Genomic DNA, 11,940 nt, shown 5'->3' on the forward strand with positions numbered 1-11,940 from the left:
CTGGTACATCAATGGTGGTAAAATTAGTATAAAATGTACAAAATTAGTATAAAATGTACAAAATTAGTACAAAATGTAAAAATTAGTACAATATATAATAATTCAAATTCCAAACATAGTTGTTATCTTGATTCTTCTTATTTTTGACTATTAATCTTATGATCAAGTTGATATAAGATAGGACCTAATAACATCTGCCTTTTTTCTTTCATTGCCTTTCTTTCTTGTTTTCAAAGAAAAAAATAACTTTTTTCTTTCATACTTTCATGGTTGGGTATTGCAATTACTTGGGCAAATTCAGCTACAAACAGAGATTACATCTAAGATGGTACTTTAAAAAAACTGACAAAGAGTTAATGTTGATCAACAACTATGAATAAGGAGATTTAAGGGTTTGTATGACAGTATATATTATGATGTGGTCAAGTTCCCCCTTTATAATATTTATTTTATAAATCTCTCCCCATACACTATCACTGATTTGTGCTGATAGTATTCATTTATTCAGTTTATAGCTGACTTTTCTCCAGAACTGGCACTCAAAGTGGCTTGTAAAATATAAGAAATAGTATATAAAATAAAACGTAAAATACACAATATAAAAAGTTTAAAAGTATAAAAATAATATAAAACCCAACCAGCAGCAATCCTCAGTTGTTAAAGAATGAAAGAGCAGCAGATAATATACAGAGCAGCGGAAAAACATAACCTTAAAAAGTCAGCAGAATGTTCAATACTAAAAGGACCAAAATAAAATTGGAAGGTGATACTGCTGGAATGTGTGACCTGGCTGTCACTGCAAGGTGTAGTCGGCCAGTGGCCAGCGGCCAGGTCTATGTAAAGACAGACTGAGGAAGCCCGTCCGTGCAGGTAAGTCCATACAGGGATCAGGAAGCAGGTGGGGAAGTAGTGGAACAGGGTGGGGGAGGTTGGAATGGGGAGGAGCTGGGGCAGATTGGGCCTCACAAAGGCAGGTTTGGCAATAATGGTGCCCACCAAATCCTAACCCCCTTCCTGGTCCTGATCCAATTTCATGGATCAACATAGACTTTCACCACTAATCTCAGGGCCTCGGAGAGGGGGGTAAAGGGGGTAATTTGTACTCAGGCCCAGGGTCAAAAGGGGGGCCAGGAGCCAAAGGAGGGGGCCCAGAAATTTCCTGGGGTCTGACATTTTCCTATCTACTCAGACTTGTTGCCTGCACAGGATGCTGGGGATACTACCACAATCGTGCGGCTGCAGCTACTAGCAAACCAGGCTGAGGAATGCATACATGACACACCTCAATACAGTGTTAAATCTGGGAGGAAACTGGCCTACTATAGTAGCTCTTTGGTTTGTGGATCTGCTTACCACGAAGGAATGTATAGGAGCTCAGGGACACAGCTGCAAGACTACAGCTGCTGCAGAAACAAGTTTTGGTACACACTTTCCATTCTAGTGTGAGCCTAAATATGATGATGCTCATTTTCTGCATGATTTTCTAGATTTAAAAGATTTTAGAGAGACTTAGGAGTGTGTTTGGTTTTCTGTATTACTGTATCTAGCTGCGGATGCCACATGGGTGGGTAGACCTGGGCTCCAAAGACTTTTCTAGGTGTCTCTACCCTCACCCCACTCTGTTTTGCCCCTCCCTGCCCCCATTCTGCTCACCTGTCACCACCCTCCCCTGCTCTATTTCCCCCTTTGCAAAGAGGCCCAAAAGAAACTTTGTATACCCTGATAAAATGCCTCTCAGAAACTCTGATTAATATCACTTGTGCCAGTCTGAGTTGACCCATGGCAGCAACTGTGGCCTACCCCAGGGCAAGGTGCCAAAAGTTCACTTACCCTAAAGAGGCCTCAACATGCCAAAACTCTCCCACAAGATAAAATGAAAACACCATATTGGCACCACCATTGCATTGCTGCTTGGAGAGATTTGGTGGACTGGGCTGCTGCTCTAATAATAATGTGTAAAATTATGTAACTTTGAGCAGAAGATTTTACCTTGGTCATACCTATCTCATGGATATCACATTGACATGTCTATATATAGAAAGAATCTGCATGCAGAGCTAAGATCCATGGCTGACGGAAAATAGCAGTATTAAAAAACCCACTTGTTTAAGCTTTGACTGGGCAAGTGACACCATTAGATCAATGAGAAAAGTTCTATTTACTTTAGCAGTGTTTCTCAAACTGTGGGTCGGAACCCACTAGGTGGCTCACGAGCCAATTTCAGGTGGGTCCCCATTTATTTCAATATTTTATTTTTAAAATATTAGACTTGATGCTACCATGGGATGTGACTGCATTTGGGAAATGTTACAGACCTGCACTTTGAACAAGCTACTACGTATATTCTGTTAACAATGATAGTCAATAGGACTTAATCCTGGGTAAGTGTGGGTAGGATTGCAGGCTTGGATTGTTAAAATGTTCCTGCTTCATGATGTCACTTCCGGTCTTGACATCACTTCTGGTGGGTCCTGAGAGATTCTCAGTGTTAAATGTGTGAGAACCACTGCTTTAGAAGGTTTTAGATCTAACTGGAGGGCAACAATGCAAACAAATTCTAGCATGGAGCATCAGACTAAAACATTAGCCAACAGGTTCAATTGAATGATTGACTTTATTAAAAAAAAAAGTGAAGCATAATAACATCTATGTAGATATATTGTTCACAGTCTTTTATGTGCAGAGTACTCTGCTTGTACGATTTTTTTATTATCAGTGAGCAGGCCACTAATTTCTGAGAAGCCATTTTTCCTTGGTGTTCAGGCACAAATACTGTTGCTTCAGAGCATATTTTACCAACTTTGTCATTGTTGAAACTTCAGACTTATATTTTGTCCATATTGTAGGCAAAAAGACTCTTATAATGCAAATACCAGACTGCCATGAAAGGAAAAAAATCTGCAATTTTCAGTTGAGACTCTGGGTGTCGCTGTTCACCAGGTTCACAAATAGTTGGCATTCAGAGATTCAAATAACCCAGCCTTTCACAGATAAGAACAAAAAACCAACGAGCTGTACATGTACCGGCATTGCAAGAAGTATTACGTAGGCAACCTTTATTTTAAAGAGAATCCATAGGAGACACAAAATATTTTGAGCCAGAAGAAATAGGGGCAGCTGTGCTGTGTTACAAGGAAATGGGAAAAACCCAGAAACTATGGAACTGTAAAGAGGGAACTCTGCAATGCCTCATATTGGTAGTTGTTTGGAAAGTGGTTTCTGGACAGATCCACTATTCTATTCCAGAAGAGATGCAAAAAGGCTCTTTTGTGGGGAATATTGCAAAGGATCTAGGAGTGGATGGAAAACATGTTTCAGAACGTGGACTCCGGCTTGTTCCCAGGACAGGTATGATTCAATATTTTGCTTTTAACTTCAATAGTGGACACTTGCAAACAACTGAGAGAATAGATAGAGAGGAAATCTGTGAAAGGGCAGAAAGGTGCATTATAAGTTTCCAAGTTATTATTGAGAGCAAACTGGAGATCTATAGGGTAGAAGTAGAAATTACTGACATCAATGATAACACCCCCAAGTTCTCATTGGGGAAAAAGAAACTGAAAATCAGTGAGTCTTCTGCACCAGGATCCCGGTTCTCTCTTCCTAAAGCTCAAGATCCAGATCTGGGCATGAATTCTATACAGAGCTACCAACTCAGAGGGAGTAACCATTTTTCTCTGGACGTTCAGACAGGAGAAAATGGTGCAAGGCATGCCGAGCTGGTACTGGAAAAATCTCTGGACAGGGAAGAGCAATCAGTTTATGACTTGATCCTCACAGCTACTGATGGGGGCGATCCAGTCAGATCAGGCACTGCTGAAATCCAAGTCATTGTTTTAGATGCCAATGACAACGCACCAGTTTTCACCCAACCAGTCTATAAAGTGAGTGTCAAGGAGAATGTACCTAAAGGATCCACCGTGATCACTGTGGAAGCCACTGATCTGGATGAAGGATTAAATGGAGAAATAAAATACTCATTTGAAAAAATCACAGAGAAAAACTCCAAACTATTTATTTTAAATTCAACAACTGGAACAATAACTTTGATCGGGAACCTTGATTATGAGGAATCATCTGTATATGAATTTGAGGTCAAAGCTGAGGATGGAGGAGGATTGAATGATTTGACAAAAGTTATTGTTAGTATTATTGATCTGAATGACAATGCACCTGAATTAGCAATAAGCTTTTTCATCAATACCATCCATGAGAACTCACCAACAGGAACAGTTATTGCTCTTCTGAATGCACAAGATAAAGACTCACGAATCAATGGTGAACTCACTTGCTCAATTCCAAACAAGCTTCCTTTCCAGCTCAAGAAATCTACTGATAACTTTTACAGTTTAGTTACTCACAATGACCTTGACAGGGAGCAGGTGGCAGCCTACAATATTACTATTACAGCTACTGATCATGGGACTCCACCACTCTCTGCATCTACCCTTCTATCACTCCACATTCTAGACACAAATGACAACCCTCCTGTCTTTGCAGAATCAGTGTACAGTTTTTATATCCCAGAGAATAATCCAAGAGGAGCCTCAATTTTTTCTCTTGAAGCCAAGGATCCAGACTGGGCAGAGAACTCCAGATTAAGTTATTCCATCATTGAAGGCCAAGTGAGAAACTCTCTTCTCTCTTCCTATGTCTCCATTAATTCAGAGACAGGGGTTGTCTATGCCTTGAGCCCCTTTGATTATGAAGAGTTTCAGGAGATTCGATTCCAGGTCAAGGCCCAGGATAGAGGCTCCCCACCACTCAGCTCCAATGTCTCTGTGACTCTCTTCATCCTGGATCAGAATGACAATGCTCCAGTAATCTTGTACCCTTCTCCTCCCAGTGATGGCTCCACTGGAGTAGAGCTGGCCCCTCATTCCTCTGATCCAGGCTACCTGGTCACTAAGGTTGTGGCAGTGGATGCAGATTCTGGCCAGAATGGCTGGCTATCCTACCAGCTGATCAAGGCCACTGAACCAGGACTCTTCACTGTAGGACTCCACACTGGTGAGATCAGGACAACCCGGTTCTTTCTGGAGAAGGATGTCCTCAAGCAAAGCCTGGTGATTTTAGTGAAGGACAATGGGCAGCCACCTCTCTCAGTCTCAGTCACAGTCACAGTGGTGCTGGCTGACAGCATCCCTGACATACTGACCGATCTAAGCAGCATTGCAGTTTCTGTAGACCCCCAGTCAGACCTCACGTTCTATCTGGTGATTGCAGTGGCCTTTGTGTCTTGCCTTTTCTTTGCATTCCTCCTTGTGTTATTGGCACTGAGACTTCGCAAGTGGAGAAATTCACAGCTGTGTGACTCTGGTAGTGTGAATTTCCATGGAGTTCCAGCTTCACAGTTTGTGGGCATCGATGGAGTCCGGGCATTTCTCCGGTCTTATTGCCAGGAGGTTTCATTGACTTCAGGCTCTCGGAAAAGCCAGATACTTTTTCCAGTGGGAAGCTGTACAAATACCCTGACACCACAGCCGGCTCCCAATAACCCAAATCCCTTGTTAATCTTAGGAGAGTCAAACACTAATAAGGAGGACACTGTGACTGATCAGGTAAGCTTGTAAATTTCAATATTTCTGCTTTATTTTAAAGCTAATCAAGTTCCTCATCCCAGGTTGTGATATAGTGACATTGCACCACACTCACTTTAATGACAATTATTTGACTCAGGGTTGTGAATTTCAGTGTTCCAGTTTTCCCATCTGTTGGTTGAACTGTCAGTTCAGCTGTGATCTTCAAGTGTTACCTGATCTTTTGCTACTAACCTATGAGGGAAGAGGTCATTGCTTAGTTGTAGAGCATAACATTTTTATGCAGTTCTACATTTGGTCTTCAGGATCTCCTAGAAGGGCTGATGAAGATTCCTCTCTGCGTTAGTACCTAGAGAACAGCTCCCAATCAGAGTAGGATAGCACTGGGCAAGATAGACCAATTGCCTAGCTCAGTATTAGGGCAGTTTCAAATGTTCAAAAGCCTATGGACCGGTTTACTCATATGTGCTGCACATGGCAACAGTGGTTGAATCATACCTGAATTTGTGGAATGAGCCTCTTGAAAAGCACACCATTTTTGTTGAGGTAACATGTCGGGTCTGCCTGCGTTGGACAGTATGTATTTGTCTTGATTTTATAGTGTTTGATGTTCTCATATAAAAAGTTCTCATATAAAAGTTATATTGATGCTACAGTTAGTAAGTGATAAATGTGTATATTGAGAAGGCCTAAGAGTAAAATAGAAATCAGGAAGTATGTAAAATTTTTGCCAAGTAATCAAGCTCCAATTATCACTTTGCCTTATCTCTGGGTGAATCAGAGGACAGAGCCTTTCCACTCTGAACAGTTTCATTCTCCATCTAAGCTCAGGCAGCCACCTCGTTACTTGCTATAGTAACTTTCCTGGGAAATTCAAGCCAAAGTTAACCTTTTATTCTCCTCTGTTCCCTTTTGCTGCTGCAAATGGCAGCAGCTTTGCATTTGGCAAAGGTCTTTTTTTTTCAACACCACGATGGGATCCCCTTTCCATTTGAAGCAAAGTCCCAGGCTACAATTCAATGCACCATTACTTAAGAATAACACCCATGGAAACCAGTGGGTCTACTTCTGAGTAAAAGGGTTGCAAATATATGCAGCTGCATCTCTCTGCTGTGAATTGAATTGTGCACTCCCAGTTATGTGTTATGGGTTGTATGTTATATGTAGAGCTTCTGGCTTAACACACCAGACACCTTAAAGGTGGATTTGATTCCTGGTTCTCCTGCAGTGGTTCCCAACCTTTTTCACTTGCATATCCCTTGGCAGCTCATTTCCATAAATTGTACCCTTCATATTAGCAAAATGTTTGTAATTAATAATACAAGCCCTCATCTCCTCTATATGAAAGCCCAGACTTCATGTATTCATCACAGTGTTTTCTCTTTTCATCTGTTTGAAGAACAGAAGATTCTGCCTTTGCACTGTTTTGTACCAGAAGTGTGCTGAGAAATTCTGGGTGATTGATCACTTTCCAGTTAGTTTATTATGTTACTTTCCAAACAGTTATTATGTTTCAGCTTTTTTACTGTGCTGGTTTTCAATCACTGGTTCATAGATGAATTGGTGACCAAAAACTAGCTATTGGTGGGGCTTTCACAGCCAGCTAGCTACCTCCCTTCCTGCCTTGCATGGCATTCTGGAGCATGACCTGCCTTTTTCTGCCATTATCCCATTTTTTTTCAAGCACCCCTAAAGGTCCTGTTGCGTGTCCCTGCGAGTACATGAATCCCAGGTTGGGAACCACTGTTTTACTACTATGTAGTTTACAGTGCACTTACTCTGATATTGTTTACAAAAAGGTGGTGAAGACCAGAATTTAAAAAGAATAAAAATATATCTTATGAAACTTTATTATGTTTTTAATAAATTAGAGACCGTACAGTTTTTAGGTAACATTTACTGTTAGGTTATTTTTCAGGATCTAGCCTGGGGTAAAATCAGACAAAACTATAGTCAGACATGCCCCTAAGTTTAACCCCCGACTTATCCGAGGGTCATAGAAAATTCCATGATCGTTGGCTCAAAACCTGCCCTCAGCTTATCTGTGGGGTCGACTTATAGGCAAGTATCAGCGGTATTTGAAGAGAATTACATCTTCTTACATCTTTGTTCTTTTTTGGCTTCCAACTATGGAGTCTTTCCAGGCATCTTTCCCATCTGTGAATGGGTGTTTTTTCAGGGGCCTCTTGTGTTATTGCAGGGGTATCTGAAAGAAGCAAAAAAAAAAAAAAAAAAAAAAAGAGGAGAAAAGGGAACCAGAACTTCTACAATACTATGAAAAAAGAGAGGAGACTCCAAAGTGCTGGAGCATTTTTCATTATAGAATGCCACTATTACCTCATGAGTGCTAGGAGGTTCTTCTTCAGTAGCAAAAGATAAGTCTAATCAAGGTGCTAAGAAAAAAACCTTATTTACTACTGAAGGCAGAAGGCTTCTAGCAGTCTGGTGATGTCAGCCAGTGTACCACACTGTCTACCATGATGGCACCCTCTCTGTTGATCTGTGGAGTGCTGTTGCTGGTAGAAAGAGTGTCAGCATGATTATGATTGTGACGGAGTGTGGTGGGGATCAGGCCGGGATGAAAATGAATTGGTGGTGGAATGCACTGGATTTTGGTGGCGGCCGCATCCACCAATTCCTATCCCCCCCATCCTGGGTCTGACATGCTCCCTTTGGCTTAACACAGTGGTTCCTAAACTGTGAGCCATCGCTCTCCAGGGAGCTGCAGAAGCTAGCCAGGGGAGCCATGGAATTCTCACGAAAAGCTTGCTACCCTATAGCCTTAATGGGGGGGAGCTGGCCCAGTAGGTCAAGGGAGCTGCCATTCAAAATTTTGTGAACCACTGGTCTAAAAGATCTACTGTAAAAAAGCTAGTGTAGATCTCAGTAGACCCATAGGAGTTCACAGAGCAGCCAGATAATTACATGTTTACTTACTACTCCGAACTGGCCTGGTCTCCAGCAGTCGTGCAGGATGCAGTGGCTGCCATGTAAGCAGCCTTGCCCCTTGCAGTCAGGCCCAGGATAGGATTGGGTCATAAGCAAAATTATTTCTGGTCTCAGTAGAATAACATGTTCTTATTTTGGTCCTGATACTTGTACAGGTTTCTACCCTTTTTGGTGTTTATAAGTATAAGGGTTTTGTACAGCGGGAGGATTAGCACCCCTGACACCTACTGAAGGCAAGAAGTGATGTCATAAATCAGGGAGTAGCATCATTAAGTAGGTGATGAGCAGAAATAAGAACTTTTTTCTCACTTAGGAAATCATTAGCTGAAAATGACATAAGAAAACAGTGGTTATTCAGATATGGAAGACACAGGGAATGCACAAAAAGAGCAGGAAGAGATGATCTTGTGCTCAGCTGTTAAGAGCAAATAGTGACTGGTTGATTGAGTCAGTCAGAGGCTCCAGTTTTGGGGGAAAGGAATGGGGCTACTATTCCATCTCTATGAAGAGTCATTGTAAGATAACTCCTTCAATGAAAGGGCTGAAACTTGGCTCAGGATTTCTGGCAAGTCGGCTGATTTCTGGCTGCCATTCACTCCAAGCTGCAAAGCCATGGTTTTTTTTTGCCACTCAGTCATTTGAAGGACACCAGAACTGTTTGGTTCCTTTCTGGACAAAGATGCTGTAGAGAACCAAGAAGTCATTTTGGTGAAGGATAGCAAACAATAACTTCTTTGCAACAATAACCTGGAGTAACAGCTGCCAGAGAACCGTTATCATGCTTTGCATGTTGGATTTCAACATGGGAAACTTGGATTTGAATATTTCCTATTCATCCAGAAAACTTCCTGGGTTACCTTGGACTAGTTACAATCTATTCTTCATTACAGTGTTGTTTTGAGGGGGAAAAGGGGAAAACTTCTATGTGTGATAATTCCTTGGAGGAAGACTGAGATGTGTTTGAGAAATAAATACAAAACATAGAATAACCTTAAAACTTGTCTTATCTGAAAAGTTCCAAGAGGGTTTTCCAGAATTAAACAATTCAGTGAATCAGATTATCAGTGGTGGATATATTAAAATGGTGAATGCCAATCAATCTTATCCCTGCTGACACTCTTGAAAACAGCTCTTTGCATGGATGCTACCAATTCTGTTCATTCAAAGGATTCGAGAACAACTTCCTTGCTTGAAAATACTGATGCTTTGCAACAAAACTTCTGATGATTAGGTGCCACCTATGGAAACATGAATGATCATGCCATGAAGAGATGGATACCACAGGTCAACTGTGGTTTGGGTTCATGTGCATACCACACTAATATTGCTTATCTCCCCTGTCCATGTTAGCCCATGCCATTTGTATGCATTCATGTCAAATTACTAAACACTTCCCGTCCAGTGCAAACAATGTGGCATGAAAATACCACCTCAGCTTTGCTTTCTGGTGATATGTTACCGCTGCCCAGCAATGTATACAATCAGACACTCATCAGCATGTGGTATAAATGAAGAGAGAAAATAAGTAGCATGCAGCGCAATCCTATCTTGCACTGGAACAGGCAGACTAAGCTTGGCCAATGCAACCCTCCCTCACCAGGTGCAGAGGCTGGGCCAGCTCAGGGACATGTGCCGGCCCAGCTGATTCCCGAGGAGGCATAAACATGCTTTACAGCACATTTGTGACCCTCCTGGGCTGGCGCAAGGGATTTGCACTGGCATAGGATGCAGTTAGGATTGCATCCTTAGTGTGAAAACGAGCAAGCCTTCTCAAGCATTATGAGTTTTGAGTTTGGCACACTTCTGCATTATAAGGCATTTGCTTTCAAGGTAGAGTATATATGCCCTGATTCCACCACCTTCCACCATACTTGATGATATTCCCCAAAATGTCTTGTATGGGTATGAAGAAATTTCACCTCTTCCTCTCAGAAGGATAGAGGCTTCAGGGAACACTGGGCTGGACACTGTCTCGTGCAGCCCAGCCAGGCAGGAGGAGGAACGCTTACGTTGACTGAAGACAGCTCCCTTTAATTTTTCTTCTTGACTAGGCAGCAACTTGCTCACCCACCAAGCATCTCTCAGAGCAAGATTAGTTGGCTGCCAAGGGTGCAGAGTGAAAGTTTTAAGGTGTTGGTTTGTCTGGTAGCTGGTAGTTTTGATGGACTTGATTGGCTTACATTTTCTTTAGTTAAAAAAGTCACAACCCATGGACCAGATTAATTGTGGGCTTGAAGGTAAGGAGAGGCAGAAAATGATGATCACTGAGTGGAATCCATGGTGACTGAGAATGTTTTCCAAACCAACTTTGTAGGAACAAATGAAATTGCCTTCTAGACTCAGACCTCTGGTCCATCTAGTTCAGTAATATCTACACATATGTCTCCAGGGTTTGAGGCAGGGTTTTTCATAGCATACCTGCAGATGCCAAGGACTGAACCTGGGATCTTCTGCTTGCAAAATATTGAGCTATGTCTCCCTCCCACCAGGATCTCTAGGCTGACTGGCTTGAGGAGCAGGGACTATGTATGCAGAAATCTTTTCCACCACATTATGTCACTTCAGCAGGAGATATCATTAGCCTTTGTTTGTGGAAGAGAGGGAGGGGCATTGAGGTTCTTGAGAGAGCTCCAGTTTTCAAATTTTACTTGGACAAAATCGGCTACAGAGTCTACATCTAAGATGGTACTTTAAAAACTGACAAAGAGACGATGTTGATCAATGTCTTTTTGTGAATTAGAAGATCTAAGTGTTTGTTTTACAGTGTATATTATGCTGTGGTAAAGTTTTCCCTTTATAACTTTTAGATCTGTCTCCATATACTATCACTGACTTATGCTAAAATGATACTCAATTTATAACCCATTTTCTCCTGAATGGGCATCCAAAGTGCTCATTCAAGGTATACAAGGTATAAAAACATTTACAGGGTATAAAAACAGTATAATAAAACAGAACATAAAAACAAATTATATAAGTTAAAATATAAAAATAGTTTAAAAACAACCAGCAGCAGTGATAAAAGAATAAAAGAGCAACAGATAAAATGCAGAGCAGCAGAAAAACTTATCCATAAAGAGGCCTGCAAAATGTTCTTTACTAAAAGGACCAAAATAAATCAGAAGGTGACACTGCTAGAGCACACAGCCTGGGAGCCACAAAAAGTGGCAAGCAACTGGGTCCATGCAAAGACAGACTGAGGATGCCCACCAGTGCAGGTAAGGCCATGCAGAGGTCAGGAGGGAGATGGGTAAGGGGTGGAAAGGGACAGGAGAGTGCAGAACAGGGAGGAGATGGTGCAGAGTTGAGGGTGTATCAGGCCCAGAAAATGGATCGGGTTTAGTGGCATCGGCGCCTGCCAAATCCTAAACTCCTTTGTGGGCCTAATCCACCTTCACAGGTCAATTTAAGGTGGAGTTAAGGTGGATTGGGCTGTCCCTCTATCAATAAT

General features: G+C 41.7%; 1 protein-coding gene across 1 annotated transcript; it reads left to right on the forward strand.

The window, feature by feature from the left end:
• Nucleotides 1-3,137: 3,137 nt before the first annotated feature.
• Nucleotides 3,138-5,573, forward strand: LOC136648405 (protocadherin gamma-A6-like). The gene has a single exon (XM_066624513.1). It carries the CDS (start codon nt 3,138-3,140, stop codon nt 5,571-5,573), a length of 2,436 nt encoding a protein of 811 aa, XP_066480610.1.
• Nucleotides 5,574-11,940: the final 6,367 nt, after the last annotated feature.

The sequence above is a fragment of the Tiliqua scincoides genome, chromosome 4 (genome assembly GCF_035046505.1).
Source record: "Tiliqua scincoides isolate rTilSci1 chromosome 4, rTilSci1.hap2, whole genome shotgun sequence".
Classification (NCBI taxonomy): Eukaryota; Metazoa; Chordata; class Lepidosauria; order Squamata; family Scincidae; genus Tiliqua; species Tiliqua scincoides.